This window comes from Anomaloglossus baeobatrachus, chromosome 3, assembly GCF_048569485.1.
Source record: "Anomaloglossus baeobatrachus isolate aAnoBae1 chromosome 3, aAnoBae1.hap1, whole genome shotgun sequence".
Classification (NCBI taxonomy): domain Eukaryota; kingdom Metazoa; phylum Chordata; class Amphibia; order Anura; family Aromobatidae; genus Anomaloglossus; species Anomaloglossus baeobatrachus.
Window position 1 is genome coordinate 456904260 of NC_134355.1, and position 23987 is coordinate 456928246.

At 47.2% G+C, this 23987-nt stretch overlaps 1 protein-coding gene across 3 annotated transcripts in view; it reads right to left on the minus strand.

The window, feature by feature from the left end:
• LOC142296642 (putative cation-transporting ATPase 13A5) overlaps positions 1–23987 on the minus strand; it is a 251505-nt gene that overhangs the window by 106679 nt on the left and 120839 nt on the right. For all 3 annotated transcript variants that reach the window (XM_075340494.1, XM_075340493.1, XM_075340495.1), the window contains exon 16: positions 18775–18931. In XM_075340494.1, the coding sequence (XP_075196609.1) occupies positions 18775–18931 (157 nt within the window). The remainder of the gene's footprint in view (positions 1–18774; positions 18932–23987) is intronic.

Sequence of the window (23987 nt, forward strand, 5' to 3'; positions counted from 1 at the left end):
AGCGGCCGGACCCGAGCAGTGGGAGAGCGCAGCATCCCCTCCTCCGCCCGCGACACAGGCAGCAGGAGCCGGCTTCTGCGGACACTGGTAACCACGGTAAACATCGGGTAACCAAAAAGCCCTGTTCTTGGTTACCCGATATTTACCTTCGTTAGCAGCCTCCGCCGCTCTCACTGTCAGTGCCGGCTCCTGCTCCTTGCACGTGTAGCAGAGTACACATCGGGTAATTAACCCCATGTGTGCTGTAACTAGGAGAGCAGGGAGCCAGCGCTAAGCAGTGTGCGCTGCTCCCTGCTCTCTGCACGTGTAGCTACAGCACACATCGGGTAATTAACCCGATGTGTGCTGTAACTAGGAGAGCAGGAAGCCAGCGCTAAGCAGTGTGCGCTGCTCCCTGCTCTCTGCACGTGTAGCTACAGCACACATCGGGTAATTAACCCGATGTGTACTGTAGCTAGGAGAGCAGGGAGCCAGTGCTAAGCAGTGTGCGCTGCTCCCTGCTCTCTGCACGTGTAGCTGCATGCGCTGGTAACCAAGGTAAATATGGGGTTGGTTACCCGATATTTACCTTAGTTACCAAGCGCAGCATCGCTTCAGTGCGTCGATGCTGGCTGGGGGCTGGTCACTGGTTGCTGGTGACAGCTCACCAGCAACCCGTGTAGCGATGCTCCAGGGATCCCTGCCAGGTCAGGTTGCTGGTGGGATCGCTGGAGCGTCTGACTGTGTGACCTCTCACCAGCAACCTCCTAGAAACTTACCAGCGACCCCTATCAGGTTGTATCGTTGTTGGGATCGCTGGTAAGTTGTTTAGTGTGATGGTACCTTTACAGAACTGGAAGACTTTTCTAGGGAACAATGGATAAAAATTCCTCAAACAAGAAGCAATTACAAGCTGTGCTACTTTCTAAAGGGGTGCTACTAGGTAGAAAATGTCACCTTTCATATTCAACTTGCTTAATTGTTCAGAAAAACAGTAATTTTGACCAGGGGTGCAAAAACGTTTGCAAGCTACTGTATTAATGTACTCTTTTCCATTTTAAAGATAGTTGTTTGAAGATTTCTTTCATAGGAATATTTTGGTCTTATTATGCCTATGGTTTCTTATATTTATATTTAGACATGAGTGAACCCGAGCTGTAAAGACTGGGATTCTCACCAAATACAAACTTTACAAAAAACAGTGCTCAAGTTCGGAGTTTAGGTACTTTATGTATGCTAATCACTCAATCGAGCGTCAGTGTGCTCAACCAAGTGCGAGCCACTTGCACTGTCTAAATGGTCCATACTGGGGGGGGAAATTATGTGTGTGAAAAAAAAAAAACCCTTCCTCCCCCGGAAATGTTCTGTTTATGGCTGGCTGTATATGGGTGGAGAGCCGAACTGCTAAATCAGTGATTTCAGTGTCCCTAACTGAACTTTATCTAAAGTCTGGATAAACCTGACAAACCCGAACTTCAACGGGTTTGCTCATCTCCATTTATGGTTTTGAAATACTGGTATAGGTTCAGTATCTCTCTCTCTCATGCTCTATATCTCTCTCTCTCTGTCTCTGTCTCTGTCTCATATATATATATATATATATATATATATATTTATTTATATATATATGTGCCACACGCACGCCAGCAGCCAGTGCTGCTCGGATCCGGATCTATGGTACGGCTCGAGGGGTTTTCCGGACTGGACACTCCGAATAAAGGGGGACGTATTAATATGGGATTGGTTGTAAAAAGTCTGTGACACCACCCACCGTATGTGGTGAGATGCAGCACCACTGCTGCCGTTGCGGGGCTCCCGGGGACATTGGGCTGGCAGCTGGATGTTAACCCCTCCGTGGGTAGGGATGGATGTCCCGGGGCCCAGTGTCTCTATGCTGAGGATGGTGATTGCAGGGGCTTGCGCACCCGGCCAGGCCGGAGATGTTACTCACGGTCGAATAAAGCACACAAATCTTGTGGTAAACCAAGGTGATGGTGGCCGGCTGCCGCAGACGGGTGTATCTGATCCCACACCCGGGTTGGTAGTCAAAGTCTCTCTCCTCTACACTCAGTGTGTTGTAGGTAGGACTTCCCGGTTTGAAACACGGGAGTCCGCGCCCGTTCCTTTGGTTGGGAACCGTGCCCGTCTGACACTGACCCTTGGGATCTATGGGCCCTATCCATCTCGGTGGGTGGTTGTCTACTTTTCGGGACTTAGGTTGGGACAGGACCTAAAATCCTGCCCTCAATTGGTTAATTAGATAGGCCGTTGGTGCCGGTCCTTCAGGGTCCAAGTACCCCCTCTGTGCACACGGTTTCCGGGTCGGTTCTTCGGTGTCGGTATCACGGGCTCCAACCCTGTCCCGGTCCACCTCGGATTCCCGGCAGCCGTCTTCCTGTCTCCTGCTCCAACCCTGGCACCTGTCAGCTTGGCACCTTTACTCCCAACTTCAACTTGCACTTGATCTCAATCTGACTGTTTTCCTGCCCTGTGAACTCCAGACCCCTAGGTGGGCGTTTCCTAACTGCCTGGTCCCGCCACCGGTGTGTCTGTCCTTCCCTGGGGGGGTGTGACTAGGGTTTCAGGTTGGCTGATTTATCCCTTTGTGGGATAGGTGTTATGCGGGTCCTATGTGTACATCTACCTGGTTTTCCAGAGCGTTACACATATACAGTGCCTACAAGTAGTATTCAACCCCCTGCAGATTTAGCAGGTTTACACATTCGGAATTAACTTGGCATTGTGACATTTGGACTGTAGATCAGCCTGGAAGTGTGAAATGCACTGCAGCAAAAAAGAATGTTATTTCTTTTTATTTTTATTTTTAAATTGTGAAAAGTTTATTCAGAGGGTCATTTATTATTCAACCCCTCAAACCACCAGAATTCTGTTTGGTTCCCCTAAAGTATTAAGAAGTACTTCAGGCACAAAGAACAATGAGCTTCACATGTTTGGATTAATTATCTCTTTTTCCAGCCTTTTCTGACTAATTAAGACCCTCCCCAAACTTGTGAACAGCACTCATACTTGGTCAACATGGGAAAGACAAAGGAGCATTCCAAGGCCATCAGAGACAAGATCGTGGAGGGTCACAAGGCTGGCAAGGGGTACAAAACCCTTTCCAAGGAGTTGGGCCTACCTGTCTCCACTGTTGGGAGCATCATCCGGAAGTGGAAGGCTTATGGAACTACTGTTAGCCTTCCACGGCCTGGAGAGCCTTTGAAAGTTTCCACCCGTGCCGAGGCCAGGCTTGTCCGAAGAGTCAAGGCTAACCCAAGGACAACAAGGAAGGAGCTCCGGGAAGATCTCATGGCAGTGGAGACATTGGTTTCAGTCAATACCATAAGTAACGTACTCCACCGCAATGGTCTCCGTTCCAGACGAGCCCGTAAGGTACCTTTACTTTCAAAGCGTCATGTCAAGGATCGTCTACAGACAGACTGGTTCAAGGTTCTCTGGTCTGATGAGACCAAGATCGAGATCTTTGGTGCCAACCACACACGTGACGTTTGGAGACTGGATGGCACTGCATACGACCCCAAGAATACCATACCTACAGTCAAGCATGGTGGTGGCAGCATTATGCTGTGGGGCTGTTTCTCAGCCAAGCGGCCTGGCCATCTGGTCCGCATCCATGGGAAGATGGATAGCACGGCCTACCTGGAGATTTTGGCCAAGAACCTCCGCTCCTCCATCAAGGATCTTAAGATGGGTCGTCATTTCATCTTCCAACAAGACAACGACCCAAAGCACACAGCCAAGAAAACCAAGGCCTGGTTCAAGAGGGAAAAAATCAAGGTGTTGCAGTGGCCTAGTCAGTCTCCTGACCTTAACCCAATTGAAAACTTGTGGAAGGAGCTCAAGATTAAAGTCCACATGAGACACCCAAATAACCTAGATAACTTGGAGAAGATCTGCATGGAGGAGTGGGCCAAGATAACTCCAGAGACCTGTGCCAGCCTGATCAGGTCTTATAAAAGACGATTATTAGCTGTAATTGCAAACAAGGGTTATTCCACAAAATATTAAACCTAGGGGTTGAATAATAATTGACCCACACTTTTATGTTGAAAATTTATTAAAATTTAACTGAGCAACATAACTTGTTGGTTTGTAAGATTTATGCATCTGTTAATAAATCCTGCTCTTGTTTGAAGTTTGCAGGCTCTAACTTATTTGCATCTTATCAAACCTGCTAAATCTGCAGGGGGTTGAATACTACTTGTAGGCACTGTATATATATATATATATATATATATATATATATATATATAAAAGAAAACAAGAGCAGCACATAAAATTAAATGTGGGCGAAAAGCCTACCAAGCAACCATTTAATGGCTTCATACATAGTAAAAATAATAAGGGAGGCAGCACTCCAGTTATGGCAGGAAACAATGACCTTTATTGGCCCATAGTGTAGCTGGCAACATTTCAGTTTCCTAGAATCTTGAGAAAGGTTCTAGGGAACTGAAACATTTTATATATATATATATATATATATATATATATATATACACACACATATATATATATATACACACAGTATATACACAGTATACACACACACACACACACACACACATAATGTGTTGGAGTTATTCACTTTGCTTTCCTTTTTAGAGGTAACGACAGCACAACTTTCTCTTAAAAAAAAGTCCTGCAGACTTATTTAACATCACATAAACTGCTTTCCATCAATACAAGAAACAACACAAAGTCTCTTCCAGCTTAAAGGAACAAACACAATGTTTTCAAGTCCATTTTACTTGCGGTACACCCGCTCAGATTCACATACCCTTCTCAAGTATCCCCATGGAACTATGTCCACCTTCACTCACTGACCCAAACAAGTATACACACCCCTCTATAGAGGTACCTTCAAGAAGGTTTCACAAACCTCCATAAACTGACTCCAGTCAGATGAAGCCAACCTTCTCTTCTCTGATAGGATCACTTCAAGAGGCTTCACAACGTCTATTCACGGTCCCGGGACCCTAGACATTGGGTTGCGAGCTTGTATATTTTGGCTAAAGTATGACCCAATACGTCATGTATTTTTTTACATCCTTAATAGTGATGAGCGAGCACTACCATGCTCGGGTGCGCAATACTCCTAACAAGCAATTGAATGCTTAGATTGGAGTGACTCAAGTAAATTGAGTATAATTGAAGTCAATAGGGAACCTAAACATTTTTCCATTAAATCTTCTTTAAAAATGCTCAAGCTCCCAGGTGACATCCATTATACTTGGGTACTCGAGGCGTGTCCATCCAAACATCCAACTGCTTGTTACCAAGTACCGAGCACCTGAGCATGGTAGTGCTTGCTGATCACTAATGATTAAAGGGAATCTGTCAGCGGGTTTTTCATATCTCGTCTGAGAGCAGCATGATGGAGGCAAAGTGATCCTGAATCCAACAATGTATCACTGAGATTACTGGTTGGAGCCGTTCTGATACAATTGAAGATTTTAGTTTTCGCAAAGAAGCAGAGATTAAAAGCCTCTACAACACACACCAGGCTTTCAATGCATATATCTGTAGACAGAAGCTGCTAATCACAGAGGGAACAGCGTCAGACTTGAGCCCATGCGCTCCTCAGCCCAAATAATGACAAAGCTACTGAAGCTTAAACTAATATAACAGGTAAACAAAAACACACTTTGTGATAAGAGACATATGGCTGAAATATCTGTGTTAACCCTTACAGCATGTTGTCTTTAGTTTAAATAGCAAAAACCTGCTGACAGATTCGCTTTATCTTTTAATTGCACATTTTTCCATTTTTTAGCAGGATGCAGCCAGGCTCTTTAGTGTTGGTTGGGTGAAGTTGGGTGTCTGTCCTGTGTGGCGAACTTTTATATAGTGCTGCGCATCCTGTCTGTTCTAATAGTATGGGTGTCAACAATCGGCTGCAAGCTGGACACCATAGAGCACCTTACGCGTTTCGGATGTGGGTGTTTCTCTGTTTTCTTCAGAGGCCTTTCTTAAGATATTTAACATGTCATTTTCATGCATACTCACCTATGATTAAGGACTGACTTATTTTACGTCCGAAACGTGTAAGGTGCTCTTATGCATGTCCTCTTACTTTATGGATCCTTTGAAGATTTTAAAATGTCCAATAAAGCTTTTTGAATCATTTTCAGCCTAGTACCAGTTTAGCCTGTTTGGAAGACCACCAGCACTTTTTCAAGTCCTGGAGCACAGTTGCCTCAGGTAAGCTGAAGCCTTTTCATTTTTATAAGCTGGACACTATGCATCACACGTACCTGTGTGACTGCCGCCCTAAGCAAGCCTTATCTTTGTGAATGTATAAGGCTATGTGCACACAGTGCGTTTTTTGAGGCGTTTTTGCGCGTTTTTCAGGTGCGTTTTTGGCCTCAAAACTTCATGACTTTGCTTCCCCAGCAAAGTCTATGAGTTTTCATTTTTGCTGTCCGCACACAACTTTTTTTTTAAGCTGCGTTTTTTAGCTTAAAAAAGAAAATGGACATGTCAATTCTTTCCTGCGTTTTTCTGCGTTTTCCCCCATGCAATGCATTGGAAAAACGCAGAAAAACGCAGAGATCAAAAAGGCAGCAAAACATGGCCAAAAACGCACCAAATCGTGGTAAAAACGCATGCTTTTTTTACTGCGCATGCGTTTTTTGTGCGTTTTTGGCTGCTAAAAACGCATAAAAACTCAGCGTGTGCACATAGCCTAATACTAGCAGCCAGCTCCTCCAAGAACTGATAGTTTGTGGTTATTTTATCAGTATCTTGCAATTGCACTGCCTGCACCTTTGTCACGGGGGCTGCTGCATCCTGCTCGTGCATTGGTAATCTGACCATATACTAGTAAAGGCTGTTTCTTTTTCTGTGCTTTTTTTTTTAAATTTGTGTCCTTTTTTGTGAGCCTTTTTTAAAATTTAGTGTAGTCAGTAACAATTATGGTGACCCTTGACTTTGGTTTTCGAGCTTCTGTATTTTTACCAAAATATGGACGAATACCTCATGTATTTTTTACATCATTACATATCTTTTTATTGCACATTTCCTCCATTTTTATGCAGGATGCAGCCTGGTTCTTTAGTATTGGTTGCGTGAATTGGGGGTGTCTTTCTGGTGGGGTACACTACTGGGCAGCCTGCCTGATCTAGTATTATGGGCATCATCAATAGGCTGTAAGCCAAACACTGTGTAACACATATCTGTGTGACTGGTGCCCTATGCAAGCCAATCTGTGTGCATGTCTAATACTAGCAACCACCTCCTAAATGAAATGATAGGTTGTGAGTAGTGATGAGAGACGCTCGGGTGCTCTGTACTTGTAACGAGCAGGATGGAATCTTTGATGGGCTTGATTTGAATACTGGGTAAAATGGAAGTCAGATGGGAAACTGAAGAATTTTTCTAGAAGATCTTCTGGACAAATGCTCTAGTTTCCCATTGACTTCCATGATACTCAGTACTCGAGTCGAGCCCATTGCAGGTTCCGACGTGCTCATTTCAAGTACTGAGCACCTGTTCATGGTAGAGCTTGCTCATTACTACATTACTAGTTGTGAGTAGTGATGACTGAACACTAAGATGATCGAGTCCTCGGTACTTGAATCGAGCAGGTCAGACTCTTGGATGGGATCAATTCAAATAACAAGTATAGAGCAAGTGAATGGGAAACGCAAGAATTTTTTTCAGAAGACCCCCAGGAGGGCTGGGATAACATTCTTTCCTGTATAATGACTTGCATATAAACAAAATAAAAAAAAAAAAAATTAGAGTTATGAAATCACCTAGCTTTTACTGGTATTGTAAAAATCAGTTTTTAATTTGCATAAAACTTCTGCAAAAAACTTCTGCAAAAAAAGCTGCAAAAAATGTAATGTTTGAACATAGACTTTATAGCCATCTCTCAACCATATTTCACCATTGTCTATGGCTACAGTAGATGACATAGAAGAGGGAGAAATAAAACTACACCTGTTCGAACTCACCAGTGAATGCAATGTTTATATTTTACTACTGCTAATGAGTGAGCACTACCATGCTTGCTTGCTCAGTATTTGAAATGAGCAGGTTGAACATTGTGACAGGCTTGACTCAGGTACAGAATATAATGGAAGTAAATGGGAAACTAAAGCATTTTTCTGGAAGATCTTCCTGAAAAATACTAGAGTTTCCCATTGACTTCTATTATACTCAGTTCTCAAATCGAGCTTGTTGCAGCATCTGACCTGCTCATTTCGAGTACCAAGCACCTGAGCATGGTAGTGCTTGTTCATCACTATTTATTACCTTATCTGGGCATGTGGTGTGTGTGACGCCCTGGCCTATCAGGTCGTCACAGGGTATTGTGCAATCTGCCCTTCTGCACGGTATCCACCTCCTCCTTGGTTACGGGTCCCTACCTTTGGTGTTGCTAAGAACAAGCTAATCAAAATCCTAGAAACACTCTGCACCACACACACCAGACACACCAGTGGCTAATCTGAAGGGAATAGGGTCGCCCACTTGGGGGGTTGGTTAAGGGGAGGTCAGGAGTGTTAGGAGCAGAACAGTGTAGTGTTGGAGGTGAAAGTGAGAGGAGGTCAGGAGCTGGGCTCCTTGGTTACTAGGTGGCAGACGTTGGTCTTGGCCAGGTAGGAGCTGGACCCCGGTTGCAGGGGATCGTGACAAGGGGCACGGACTGTCAAGAAGGACAGCCAACGGCCTTGTGCTATCACGGGGCAGGGGCCAGGGCACGACGGGGTACGTGGACCTTAGGTCGAGATGGAGCTTCAAGCGTCTTGACAATTTACCCGACGAGGACTGAGTCTTCAAGATCCGTTCTCCAACCGCTCCAAAATCGGGGTACTAGCGCAATGAGGAGGATAGGACTTTCCCACTACATAGTCCAGAAAATCCCAAGCGTGAACCCCGAGAGGGAATGAGTTGCCCACCACAGCGCTGCAGCGGGACACTGCGGGGACTTCTCTGTAGGGACCCTTTTGGCAACAGGTATGTCAGGTTAACTTTAATAGGAATCGTGACGCCACTCTTGGTTGTTGCGGTCAGGATAAGGGGTGACCGCCACTGCAGTTTAACGAGCATCTGGGGCTGATGGTAATTGCAGTCTGGTGTTATGGCCTCCCGAGAGTGAGGCTGGCCCCAGGGGCTCAGGTGCAAGTGCGTAGTACCACAGGTTGCAGAAGAACTCACACACAGTCCAGAAATGTCTTTCAGGGTTTTTACTCACTTTCTGGTGATAGAGTGAGGCAACCTGGGCGATGCTATGATGAACCAGGTGGAACCAGGTATCCTTCAGGCTGATGTCGAGGTGTCTGCTGACTCGCCTTCTTAGCACTTCTTGTTTCAGACAACCCCTGTCTTAAAGTACTGTGGGATTCATCCAGGGAAGTCGCGGCTGCCTTCCTCCCCTTTCTGACCCATTTGCTGGCAGCGTGGACCAAGGTTAAGATGGCTCCAGGCTCGATTCTCCTTATGGGCCCCCTCATTGCTGCTGATGCTCGGGCTCTGTGATGGTTGGTGTGGGACTTATTGTCCACCTCACCGGCAGGTTTAGTAGGTAGTTAAATTTGAGCCTACTTCGAGAACCTGTTTCCCCTGCGTGCCTAGTCCTCCAGAAGTCTCCGTACACGACCAGCTGGTTCCCTCAGTGTCCTCCAGACTAGCTGATTTCTCCAGCGTTTTTCTGTCCAACTTCTGGTGATTGAACTTCCCCGCCAGCAGCCACTACACAGGTGCAGGGTCTGACTAGTGTCCGCTCACTTTGCATCTGCACCTCAGACTCGGCTGCTCCACTCCTACTCTTTGACTGCCACTGCACACTCCCTAGCTTCCAGTCCCACTACCCACCACTAGCAGAGACGCGAGGGCTACGCCCCCCTCCTGGGTCTGCCCAGGGGTCCCCTCTAAGCTGTGTGTGTGTCTAAGTTGCTATGTGTCTGTTTGTCCACACCCTAATCAGCCTTTGGGATTACCTGTTTGTACTGACCCAACATGGGTGCAGTAATCAGTGGTGCCTGACCAGGTTAGGGGCACCACACAAGCTCACCCAGTTAGCAATACTAGTGAGCGGGACCCGATAGTTCCATGCTAGAGGGACCAATTAGAAGTGAGGTGCCACGGAAAAGGCCACAGGCTAACAAGCAACACCAATGGTCACAGGATCTAGGCGTGCTCCCTCCCTGTTGGAGCGGTGCCAAGAACTTTGGTTTACCACGGTTGTCATTGTCAGCGTTATTGGTCTGAGTGAGTACTAAAGTGATCCGTGACTGTCTCAAAGGCACCTCGATGTCACTTACACCGAGTCCTGGGGCATTCCCCCTACCCATGGAGGAGTTAAACATCTGGCTGCCCACACCATCGCCACCGGGTACTCCCCATTGCAGTGATGGTAAGTACACCTTACCACGCACCACGGGTGGCATTACGAACTGTCCTTACAATCCCCTGTAAATAACCCCCCTTTTATTCCAAGTGGCCGTGCGACCCCGACCCCCAGGTCCAGAGACCCCTCGAGCTACCGTGGATCCGGATCTGAGCAGCGGCAGCAGGCTGCTGACGCGGGGGCTGTACATGTGCGTTACATGGTAATACACATCCTGTTTAGTGTTCAGTGAGCACAAACATGCTCAGTTGCTCCATACTCCAAGCAATTGAACACTTGGATGGGCTTGTCTCGGTACTACCGAGTATAAAGGAAGTAAAAAGGCAACTCAAGCATTTTTCTGAAACATCTTCCAGAAAATTCTCGAGCTCCCTATCGACTTCCATTATACTTGGTACATGAGTTGAGCATGACCAAGAGTCCAACTGCTCATTACAAGTACCCAGCACCAGAGCATGGTAGTGCTCGCTCATCACTAATCCTGTTTCATATGTAACGCCCCAGCAGCGGTCGAACCGCTTGGATCTGGACATCGCTACTCGTGGCTTGAGGGTCTCCGGACCCGGGGACTAAAGGTTCACACTCGAATGAAGAAGGGGGTATTTACAGGGGAGATATAGTGTTTGTGAAGCCACCCGTGGTGTGCGGTAATGGGGAGTACCGTCGCTGCTGTTGGGAGTACCCGGGGTGATGGAGTGGGGCAGCTAGATGAAGTTACCCTCCACGGGTAGGGATAGGCCCCGGAACTCTGGATGGTTGGGGACAGTGCTGGGGAAGCGCAGGGCTGGTAGGGAGCAGGGGGTTAATCAGATACTCACTCAGCAAGAAAGCAGACGCTGACAACGTAGTAAACCAAGTCTCTAGGTGCCGCTGCCCTCTTGGGGGAGCTCGTCCAGGTCCCGTCCCCTGCTGTACTGCCTGGTGGTCCATGGCCTGCCTCCTGGCACTGTATTTTAGAGTGTTCAGTTGGCCCGTCAGCTTGGAGCTTTTCGGGCCCCGCTCCCTGCTAGGAGTAGCAGAGGAGCTTGCTCTCAGGAGCTCACGCTTGGGATTTCAGTGGGCTGCTTTGCTTAGAAAGCCCTATCCCCCTCATTGCACTAGTGCCCCCTATCTCTGAGCTTCGTGGGAACAGTCCATATAGGCCCTGTCCTCCGCAGGTTAATTGCCGGGTTGCTTGAAACTCCTCCCCGACCTAGGGTCCATGTACCCAGATGTGCCTTCAGTCCCAGCCCGGCTATTGAACTGTGGCTGCTGGCTATCCTCCAAGACTAGCCAAGCACCCAGTTCCACTCTCCTGCGACCGGGTCACCGACTCCTCCTGGTCCAGACCACCATCTGCGACCTAGTCTGCTTTTCCCCTGGGAGCTCCAATTCCCAGCTTCCTCGAGCTCCTCACTGCTTGAGGGCTACCAAAGAACTTCCTCTCACTTTGCTCCCCTGGAGCCGGCTGCTCTCTTTGCTCCCCTGGAGCTAACGGACTTGTCACCTCCCACTCCCCTGCCTGACCCCTAGGTGGGCCGCCATATTCCAGCTTAAGCAGCCCATTGGTGTGCCTGACAGGTGTGGTGCGAGGTGTAACTATGACTTGTGGATGCTAGTGGAGGCAGTACTGCAAGATAGGGACCCAGAACCATGGGGAGTTAAGCCCTGCACGGGGAGAGAAAGATTGTGCAGAACCCTGTGAGGACCTGACTAATTCAGGGCGTCACACATATATGAAGTGGGGATTCAAAACCTCACAAAGTCTATGCTGCCAATGCAAGAACTGCCAAAAATTAGAAGAAAGAGGCACTCGTCATACCCTGTATTAGACATGAAGGAGAGCCTCATACACATTATGTTAAAATTATTAGGATTTTATGATATCGCACCATTTTACTATCCATCTCTGTCACAGGAAGGAGTTATGAAAACGTCTCCTTGTTGCATGGGTCAAGAAGCATGAACAACGAGTAATCAGTGTTGGCCTAAATGCATATACTGCCAGGGTCATGAGAAAGGCAGCCGAACGTTAAGTTAGCCATGTGTGCCAGACTCCCAAGAGGGAAAACTTCCCTCTTACCACCAGGAGGATGACTCTCCATTTCTTCCTCCCCAGTCTCCTCTACTTGCTCTTCCTCTTCAGGCCATCCATGCTGAACAGATGGGAAGATAGTTTGGGTAGTACTCTCTGTTGCACAGGCAACACCTCCTGTTCTTCCTCCTCCACTTCCTTCTCCTCATTATCATCCAATCGGTGCTGTAAAGATGAGATTAGGCTCGGCTAGGTAGTATTACCCAGTGTACTTTCTTCCTCCATCTCCAACTGGTCCACATGTAAAGCTTACTCTTTAATTGTGAGCAGCGAGCATTTGACTAGACACAAAAGTGGGATGGTTATGTTAATTATTTAATCATCATCACCACTCACCATCTTGGTTAATTCCTCAAAGTTTTGTAGAACCTCACAGATGTCAGACATTAATTCTAACTCATTGGTTCTTATGTGTGGAGCCTGACTGATATTCAACTACTGCCCTCTGCTGCTCACAAAGCCTTGCCAACATGTGTAATATGGAGTTCAAGTATGTGAAAATGTTACACACAAGTCGGGGAGCTGGTACTTGAAAGCGCTGCTGTAGCACTGCCAGACCGGTGGCAACTATAGCTGACTTTCAGAAATGGGTCTACACAGGGCCTACATTCACAAGTAGCTCAGGCAAATCTGGTTAGGTTTTCAAAAACCGCTGAACCACTAAGTTGAGCACATAGGCCAGGCATGGTATGTGTGCGAGCTTGCCAAGCTTTAGATCTGCAACAAGGTTACGGCCATTATCATACATGACCATGTCTGATTGTGGGCTCAGCGGCGAGAGTCACAGATCTATCTGGTCTGTAAGATCTTTCAACAACTCTATGGTGGTGTGCTGTTTGTCACCTAAAGAAATTAGTTTCAGCAGAGCCTGTTGCTGCTTAACTGAGGCAGTGCTGCAGTCCATCCACCTTGCCACTAATATGGGCGGCAATTTGGAGATGGAGGACAATGAGGAGGAGGGGTGCAAGAACTAATGTAAGAGGTGGAGGAAACCATGGAACTAGGATCGGCAGTCCTAAGCATCTATAGCATGTGAGCCATTCCTGTATTTGACTTGGTACTGGTCTCCACAGGGTTCACCCTGTGTGCCATCAGGGAAATGTAGCATCCCTGGACACAAGCACTTGTCCATGTTTTGGTGGTTAACTGGACTTTCCCAGTAACTGAGTTGGTCAGGGAATGGGTGATGTTATGATACTCATGTTTGTGTAAAGTGGGGACAGCACACCAGGAGAAATAGTAGTGGCTAAGAAACAAGTACTGAAAAATGTCCGCTACTATGATTTTGTCTGTGTCTGTGTGCGTGCCTCTGGATAAGTGCCTCATAAGTGTCAGAAATATACCAGAAATGACCCAGAAGTGACCAGAAGGTGAATTCTTCTTCTTTAACTGTGTGTCTTTCACTTGCATTTTGTTCCTTCCCCTTATTCCCACTTGAAAACCTAATTCCCACCATGTTCACTTATGCCCTCACACTCTTTGCTCCACTCCTCCTCACTCTCCTTCGCTATCCCCAAACCCCAGCACTCTCCAAACAAATATTCATCTCCCCTTCCCTCTTACCTCCCTACCTGTCCTCATCTGCTGACCTGCTCCTAAACCTCAGATCGCTTCTAGTATCCCGCAGACCAGGCCGTCCACTCTCCTCCTCCCGCCTGCTCTCCCTTTCTCTACTTCTCCTCACTGCTGGCGACATATCTCCCAATCCTGGACCCCCACAGATGGGACACTCCTCTTTATCACCCCCCTATCGCTCCCCATCTAGTAGTAACTACCGCAACCTCTCCAACATAAAATCCATTCCCCTCTCTGCCACTCCGCAGCCCCCTCTCTCTGGAGCGCTCTGGAATGCCCGTTCCGTCTGTAATAAACTGCACTTCATTCACGACCTCTTTACCTCTAGCAATCTATCCTTTCTGGCCCTCACCGAAACATGGCTGACACCCACCAACACTGCCTCCCCTGCTGCGCTGTGCTACGGCGGCCTCCACTTCACCCACACTCCTCGCCCTGGCAATAGACAGGGTGGAGGAGTGGGCCTCCTCCTTTCTAACAACTGCAGTTTCACCCCAATGCCACCTCTACCCTCCCTTGTCCTGCCTTCCTTTGAAGTGCACTCTGTCCGCATCTATTCTCCCTCCAACCTCCAAGTGGCCGTCGTATACAGACCCCCGGGCCCAACCACTGCCTTTATCGATCAGTTCTCTGCCTGGCTTCTACACTTTCTCTCTGCTGACATCCCCACTATCATCATGGGTGACTTCAACATCCCCACTGACACCCGCCAGTCAGCGGCCTCCAAACTCCTCTCCCTCGCCTCATCTTTTGGTCTAACTCAGTTGTCCGCCTCTGCCACCCACAAAGATGGCCACACACTAGACCTTATCTTCACCCGTCTCTGCTCTCTATCTAACCTCACTACCTCCCCTCTCCCCTTATCTGACCACCATCTGCTGACCTTTTCAGCCCTGTCCTCCTCACCTGCCCCCCCTGTCCAGCACCTAACACACCCCCGCAGAAACCTTGCACACATCAACTTACACACCCTTTCTGACTCTATCCTACCGCTGTCCTCCATATCTTCACTCCACGACACAGACAGTGCCACCATTTTCTACAACGCCACTCTCACATCAGCTATTGATTCAGTCGCTCCTCTTGTGAACGGCAGAGCAAGACGAATCAATAGACAACCCTGGCACAACAGCCTCACTAAAAAACTACGGCAAGTGTCTAGAGCTGCAGAGCGGCGCTGGAAGAAAACGCACTCCCAGGAAGACTTCACCACATTCAAAAATACAATTCACACATTTCGCTTGGCCCTTACCTCTGCTAAACAGAATTACTTCAGAAACCTCATATCCTCTTTAACACACAACCCCAAACAGCTATTTAATACTTTTACCTCCCTCCTTCGCCCACCACTGCCCCCTCCAACCTCCCACATTTCCGCAGAAGAATTTGCCACATATTTCAAAGAAAAGATCGACCAAACCAGACGAGTCTTTTCTGCTGAACCACCACAACCCCTTCATATAACAGACCACTGCTCCTCCCCCATAAACTTCCTCCCCACCATCACCGAAGGAGAGCTTGCACATCTTCTCTCAAAAGCACACCTCACCACATGCGCACTTGACCCCATCCCATCCCACCTCCTCCCCAACCTCACCACCATCCTTATTCCAGCCTTAACCCATCTCTTCAACCTATCTTTAACAACTGGTACCTTCCCTTCTGCCTTTAAGCATGCAACAGTCACACCTATCCTAAAGAAACCTTCCCTCGACCCAACCTCTACTACCAGCTATCGACCCATATCACTACTCCCACTTGCCTCAAAACTCCTGGAACAGCACGTCCATGCTGAACTTTCCTCCCACCTCTCCTCTAACTCTCACTTTGACAACCTACAGTCCGGCTTCCGTCCACATCATTCCACTGAAACTGCCCTGACTAAAATCACAAATGACTTACTTACTGCCAAAGCTAACAACCACTTCTCTGTACTCCTACTTCTAGACCTATCCTCAGCCTTTGACACTGTTGACCACTCCCTGCTACTACAGATCCTCTCTTCTCTTGGTGTCAGAGACCTCGCCCTCTCTTGGATCTCTTCATACCTCTCCAACCGCACTTTTAGTGTCTCCCATTCCCACACAACCTCTTCATCCCGTCCTCTCTCTGTTGGTGTCCCTCAAGGCTCTGTCCTGGGACCCTTACTTTTTTCTATCTATACATTTGGCCTGGGACAACTCATAAAGTCCCATGGCTTTCAGTACCACCTATATGCCGATGACACTCAGATCTACCTCTCTGGTCCAGATGTCACATCTCTGCTGTCCAGAATCCCAGAGTGCCTATCGGCTATATCTTCCTTCTTCTCCTCTCGCTTCCTAAAGCTCAATGTGGCCAAAACTGAACTAATCATCTTTCCTCCATCTCCCCTGCACTCTCCATCTGATCTATCCATTACAATTAATAACATCACGCTCTCCCCAGCACCCAAAGTTCGGTGCCTCGGAGTGACCTTTGACTCTGCCCTGTCCTTCATACCACACATCCAATCCCTCACCACCTCCTGCCGTTTTCAACTCAAAAATATTTCCAGAATCCGCCCTTTCCTCAATCCCCAATCTACAAAAATGCTAGTGCATGCCCTCATAATCTCCCGCATCGACTACTGCAACATCCTCCTCTGTGGTCTCCCTGCTAACACACTCGCCCCTCTCCAGTCCATCCTTAATTCTGCTGCCCGAATGATCCACCTCTCTCCTCAATACCACCCCGCTTCTCCTCTCTGCAAGTCCCTCCATTGGCTCCCAATCTTCTATCGTATCCAATTCAAACTACTAACCCTGACCTACAAAGCTATCCATAATCTGTCTCCTCCGTATATCTCTGAACTAATCTCTCGCTACACTCCAAAACGTAACCTCCGGTCCTCCCAAGATCTCCTTCTCTCCTCCTCTCTCATTCGCTCCTCTTGCAACCGACTCCAAGACTTCTCCCGGTCATCCCCAGTCTCCTGGAACTCACTGCCTCAACACGTCAGACTATCTACTACACTTGCAAACTTCAAACGGACCCTGAAAACTCATCTGTTCAGAAATGCCTATAATATACAATGACCTCACTGCCCCACCACCGTGCGGAGCTGCCGCCCCACCACCGTGCGGAGCTGCCGCCCCACCACCGTGCAGAGCTGCCGCCCCACCACCGTGCGGAGCTGCCGCCCCACCACCGTGCGGAGCTGCCGCCCCACCACCGTGCGGAGCTGCCGCCCCACCACCGTGCGGAGCTGCCGCCCCACCACCGTGCGGAGCTGCCGCCCCACCACCGTGCGGAGCTGCCGCCCAACCTACACCCCACCTACTGTCTCCTCCCCAAAATCCTTTAGGATGTAAGCCCGCAAGGGCAGGGCCCTCTTCCCTCTGTGATAGTCTGTCTATTGTAACGTGTATATGTATTCTGTATGTAACCCCCTCATGTACAGCACCATGGAATCAATGGTGCTCTATAAATAAACAATAATAATAATAATAATAATAATTTTGCAAAAAGTGTCAGTATACGCAAGCCTAACTGGTAACATTTCCAGTAATTTGTCCATTTAGTGTTTGGGCCTGCGGGTGGGTGGCTGTGTTTTTCCGCTTGTATTCCAAGGCCTGGGCTAGGCACAGCTGATCACGGTACTTGGTCAAGGAAGTGGACATGGTTTGTGATAAAGGTTGTGAATGTGCAATGACAGGTGTAGGGTGGGACGCATCTGTGCCTACATTCTGGACAGGGGGTTTGCAAGGACGTTGCGCAGAAGAAGAAGCAGTGGTGTCACTCACAGACTTTGATTGTGGACCCAGGTGCTTGGACCACCTAGTTGGGTGCCTTGATGACATGTGCCTTAGCCTGCTGGTGGTGGTCAGACTGGTAATGGTCCATTTTTTTATTGTCCGCACCATTTTAAAAAAGCACCAGACTGTAGAACACCTAACTCTTAACATGAGAATTTGCCATGTGTGTGTGTTATGGGGAACAGTGTAATGCCTTCTTCCTCTTGCTACCCACTTCCTCTTCTTGCCTGTTGTGGTGCTTTGAATCCCTCCCTCTCTGCACTGCTGTCCTCGCTCTGCATGCCACCTTCCCACATTAGGTTAGTGATTCCATTGCCCACCACCTTGTCTTCCACTTGACTTAACAACACAATTTGTTGGCAACTGTGTCTCATCATCATTTTCCATCTCTCGAGTCAGTAATTGCCATTCCCCACCATCATCTTCTTCTGACACTGACTGCTCATAAACTTAGGGATCATTACATTTGATTTCCTCATGTCCCTCTTCAAACGTGCAGGAAGAGAGGCCAAAAAAACAATACATGTAAATGTAAAGAGTTCCTCAAAGTGTCCAAGTGTGGGATCAATTGTCTTTGTGGACTCGCCATGGCGGCAAGGAGGATCAGGGTGAGGATTAATTAGTCCAGACTCTTGGCTAGCCCTGAAAAGGACATTTAGTTTTACGTTGCAGCAGCAATTACTGCAAGGCAATAGTCCCTGCCTAGATGCCTCTAACACACTATCTCTTCTCCAGAAGCTAGCCGTACACTATATGCAGCTAACAGAAATAAGAGAAGAGAAATAAATAAGATTTAACCCTGAAAAGGACTTTTGGTTTTGCGTTGCAGCATCAAGGATTGTTTTTAGGCACAACGTAAAAAACAAAAATTTTGAACAACCCATTTAAGTAACAGCATGTGCAGAACAATGGTGTGTTCATGAATAGGTTTATTGCAACCTCTATCTATCTATCTATCTATCTATCTATCTATCATATCAAGTATATGCCATTACCTGATTCAGGAGTGCAAAAGTTTTTTACCATTTCTGGTGCTCCCTTCATGAAAACAAAATGTTCTTCACTTCCTATAACTTGAGATATAACAGCCATACGCTGGAGGCTTGAGGAAAATGGAAATTGTTGTAGTATGATAATTCCATCCACTGTACTCTAGCAACAGATATTATAAACCATTAATAGGTAATAGAAAAGAGATTCAATGTAAGTACTTAGACATTATATCAAAGGCAAAAATAGCATGTCTACAGCAGTAGTATCTATCTATCTATCTATCTATCTATCTGTCTGTCTGTCTGTCTGTCTGTCTATCTATCTATCTATCTATCTATCTATCTATCTATTATCTATAATGTATGTATCATGTATTTATCTATCTATCTATCTATCTATCTATCTACCCTTCTGTCTACCCATCTATCTCCCCACTCCCATTCTATGGGGGCAATTGTACAAATTGCAGTACTTTAAAAGAAACAACAATGTGAAATAACTGCAAAAAAGCAACATTCAGAGCAGTACGTTTTATTTTCTTCTTTATTGTTATTAACCATTTAGGCTCTTTATTAAATATGCTATACAGCTCCAATATATGTGAAATCTCTGACTTTGATGCTTACTCGGATCTTTCCCAATAGATAAAAGCTGAATTATTCAGCTATCTTCTGCCTCTTATGCCTGCTTTACACAAGTTTACCGATCGTGCGATTTCACAATCGATCATACCCGCCCCCGTCGTTTGTGCGTCACGGGCAAATCGCTGCCCGTGTCGCACAAAGTCGTGAAACCCCCGTCACACGTACTTACCTGCTGAGCGACCTCGCTGTGGGTGGTGAACATCATCTTCCTAAAGGGGGAGGGGCGTTCGGCGTCACAGCAACGTCAAACAGCCGCCGGCCAATAGAAGCAGAGGGGCGGAGATGAGCGGGACGTAAACATCCCGCCCACCTCCTTCCTTCCGCATAGCCGCAGGAAGCCGCGGGATGCAGGTAAGCTGTGTTCATCGTTCCCGGGGTGTCACACGGAGCGATGTGTGCTACCCCGGGTACGATGAACAACCGGCGCCATTTTAATTAAACAATTTTTTGAAACTGAGCGATGAGTACCCGACTCACGATTTGTGAGCGATACTGCGTCGCTCGGAGGTGTCACACGAGACAACGTCGTGAACGATGCCGGATTTGCATCACAAAAACCGTGACCTCGACGATGCATCGCACGATAGCTCATCTCATGTAAAGCACCCTTAACAGCTGCTGGTGGAGTGGAGCTCCACCCGCAGCTATTAACTTGTTATATGCGGCTGTCAATCCCTGACAACGGCTTTTAATTCGTGCTGTGGGTACACCTCATTCCACGGACCATCAAAACACTAGTGACGTGATCGCAGTGTGCCGATGGGCTACAATAACACCCAGGGGTATGCTGAAAATACTTGTGATTTTTACTATGATACTCCTGTGAAAGCTATCCCATGGCTGGCGGTCAAAGCAGACTGGGATTTTCACTACACATAGCAGTGCATCATGTATATTACAAGCGATCGTATGATAGCTGGTTCAGGTTCCATAAGGGGACTAAAAAATAAAGTAAAAAGTAAAAAAAAAATTAAAAATATGAAAAATATATAAAAATGTAATTTCCTCATTAAAAAGAAAGCAATAAAAACACATATTTGGTACAGCTGCCTTTGTAAAAGCCTAATTTATCAAAATATTAAAATAATCCAATCAAAGGCTAGAATTGCGTTGCAATAAAATACAGTAAAAAGTGATCAAAACATAATATCTACCCCAATAATGGCATGAGTAAAAATGTCAGTTCAGGGTGAAAAAACCCAGCCTGCACACAGCCCCAAGCCCAAAAAGTGAAAACTTATGGGTGTAAGAGTGGGACCGGTTGTGTACCCACTGATGACATCAATTACTTTAAGGCTATATACGCACGTTGCGTAGTGTCCATGCTGTAAATTATGCAGCGATTTGGCAGTGCATGTGCACTTCAAATCGCTGCAGAAACACTGCTTAATGGATTCAGTGTGTCTGCAGGATGGATGCTGATTTCATGCTCTCTGGATGCTGCCTCTCCCATAGGGCTCCGCCACACATCTGTGAAAACCACGTCCGTGTAAAACGGGCTGTTTTTCGGGTCCGTTTTCCGTTTTTTATGTCCGTTTTTATGGTATGTGTGGCCTGCGTGTGTATCCCGTATGCTAGCCGTATGTGCGTGTGGAATGTCCGTGTGTGCGTGAGTGAAATAACTGACATGTGTATGTGTTGTCCGTGTGAAATGTACGTGTGTGATGCAAAATGTCGTTACTACATGTCGGAAGACAGAGTAGCGGGATGAGAATGAACTCGGGTGAACTTCACCCGACTTCATTGTCATGCTGCGGCTCTGTCTTTGTGCCGTGTACTGATTAGCGGTCACCTGTGAAGGATTCACCGGTGACCACTAATCCCCCGAGTGACTGAAGTGTCCCCCCCTCTCTCATACTCACCGTTCCCCGATCCCCGGCGCTGCACGGCGTTCACACTGCTCCGGCGGCTTTTTCTAATTTGAAAAAGCCGGCCGCCCATTAATCAATCTCGTATTCCCTGCTTTACCCGCCCACCGGTGGCTGTGATTGGTTGCAGTGAGACACGCCCACCACGCTGAGTGACAGGTGTCACACTGCACCCAATCACAGCAGCCGGTGGGCGTGTCTATACTGTGCAGTAAAATAAATAAATAAATAATTAAAAAAAACGGCGTGCGGTCCCCCCCCATTTTAATACCAGCCAGATAAAGCCATACGGCTGAAGGCTGGTATTCTCAGGATGGGGAGCTCCACGTTATGGGGGGCCCCCCACCCTAACAATATCAGTCAGCAGCCGCCCAGAATTGCCGCATACATTATATGTGATAGTTCTGGGACTGTACCCGGCTCTTCCCGATTTGCCCTGGTGCGTTGGCAAATCGGGGTAATAAGGAGTTATTGGCAGCCCATAGCTGCCAATAACTCCTAGATTAATCATGTCAGGCGTCTATGAGACACCCTCCATGATTAATCTGTAAGTTACAGTAAAAAAACACACACACCCGAAAAATCCTTTATTAGAAATAAAAAACACAAACAAATTCCCTCATTACCAATTTATTAACCCCGACAAACCCTCCATGTCCGGCGTACTCCACGGACCTCCAGCGTCGCGTCCAGCTCTGCTGCATGCAGGTGACAGGAGCTGCAGCAGACACCGCCGCTCCGGTCACCTCCACGCAGCTAATGAGATGAGTAGCGCGATCAGCTGCTGTCAGTCAGGTAACTCGCGGCCACCGCTGGATCCAGCGGTGGCTGCGGGTAACCTCAGTGACAGCAGCTGATCGCGCTACTCACCTCATTAGCTGCGTGGAGGTGACCGGAGCGGCGGTGTCTGCTGCAGCTCTCACGCAGAATGGGAGTCTGTGTTTGGCTGTTGGAGTAACCTGGACTCTGTCCATATATTTTAGATGCTAGAATATATAGGCAGGTTTCAGGTTACTCCAGCATCCAATCACAGTTGATGGTATGATTCCACTTGCGACTCTCGCATTGGTATCACCCGATATGGTGCACACTCTCCTGACAGGAGAGCCTCAGCTGCATGGAAATACATGCAGCTGTCCCGCGCCTGTCAGGAGAGTGTGTGCCGTGTCGGGTGATACTGATGCAAGACTCACACAGTGACAGTCAAAGTTCAATTGAGTCCATAGCGAATGGACTCGGGTGAACCCTGACGTCACCGTGAACATGGCCGAAAAAAGATGAAAACCGCTGAGTGACGAGCAGTGCAGTGAATACCGTTGAAAGTTAATGATCGGATCCGGAAACAGAAGCGGCCGTGAGGCAGCAGCTTAGTGGGTCTGCATTACACGTTGTGGGACTGGTAAGTATAATCATAATGTTTTTCACTAATGTGCTTTTTTTTACAGCCCCTGAACCCGAACTGGATCCGAACTGTAACACGAGTTTCCCAGGAAAACTCGTGTTCGGGACCGTGTGCATGAACACTGTGTTCGGTACGGACCCTGAACTTTACAGTTCGGGTTCGCCCATCACTAGTGATAAGGCCACAAGCTGAAGTACACTAGGAAGAGGGCATCAGCTTCATGAAGAGTCCTGAGAAGTAGCAATCCAGTGCTATAGGTGAGCAGTGATAGCGTTACACCTGGATCCGAATGACTAATAATTAGCATGCAGTACCCCCAAATATCCCTTGATTCTGTGGTGGCTTCTGTGATTGAGAATAAGAAAATGCGCAATACCCATTGTCTGCAGTGTGCTGGGGCGAGAAGAGTGAAGCCCTCATCCATGAGTACTGCCCTGGGCACATTACATGGGTCTCGAAAAATGGAGACGCAAGACACATTTTTTTTTTCCCAGAAATGTCCTAATGTTTTTTCACCACAATATAATGAAAAAAAACTTGACATGTTTGGTATAGCCATATACGTACTGATGAGAAGAATCATATTATCCAGGGGTTTTTTTTTACCAAAAAAATGTACGCTGTAAAAACAAATCAATTAAAGCATGTCAGAATTGTGCTTTTTTCACAATTTTGCCACATCAGGAATTTCTTTCCCATTTTCCAGAACACTGGGTGATAAAATTAGTGGCATCATTCACAAGTACCACTCGTTCCAATAAAAACCATTCTATATGGACAGAAAAATAAAAAAGCTAAGGATCTGGGAAGAAGGGGAGGGAAAAATAAAAATGCAAAAATTGCAATTGGCCCTGTCGTGAAGAGGTTAGTGAGAACATCAGAATGTATAGGCTCCTGGTAGGTATATATGTGTCTGTATGTGCTTTTTGCATGTGTCTGTATGAAGGTGCTCTGTGTGTACATATATATGTGTCTGTGTGTGTGTGTATGTGCTCAGTTTATACAAATGTGGGTGTGTTATGGGTGTGTACATACAGTATATGTGTATGTAATATGCATTTTGTGTCACATACTGTGTGCATGTAGTATCCATTTTTATCCTAGATGCACAGAGTTCATAGGTAGAGTTGATCGAACCTGCGGATCACTGCCGGATTGAAAAAAAAAATCCGGATCTGCTCCGGATTCCGGTGCCCATATAAGTCTATGGGGACCAGAATCCGGAGATTAAAAACATTTGTGGAGGGGATACTGGGGTAGGAGCATGCACGGTGTACTCACCCGAGGCTGTGTCATGGCAG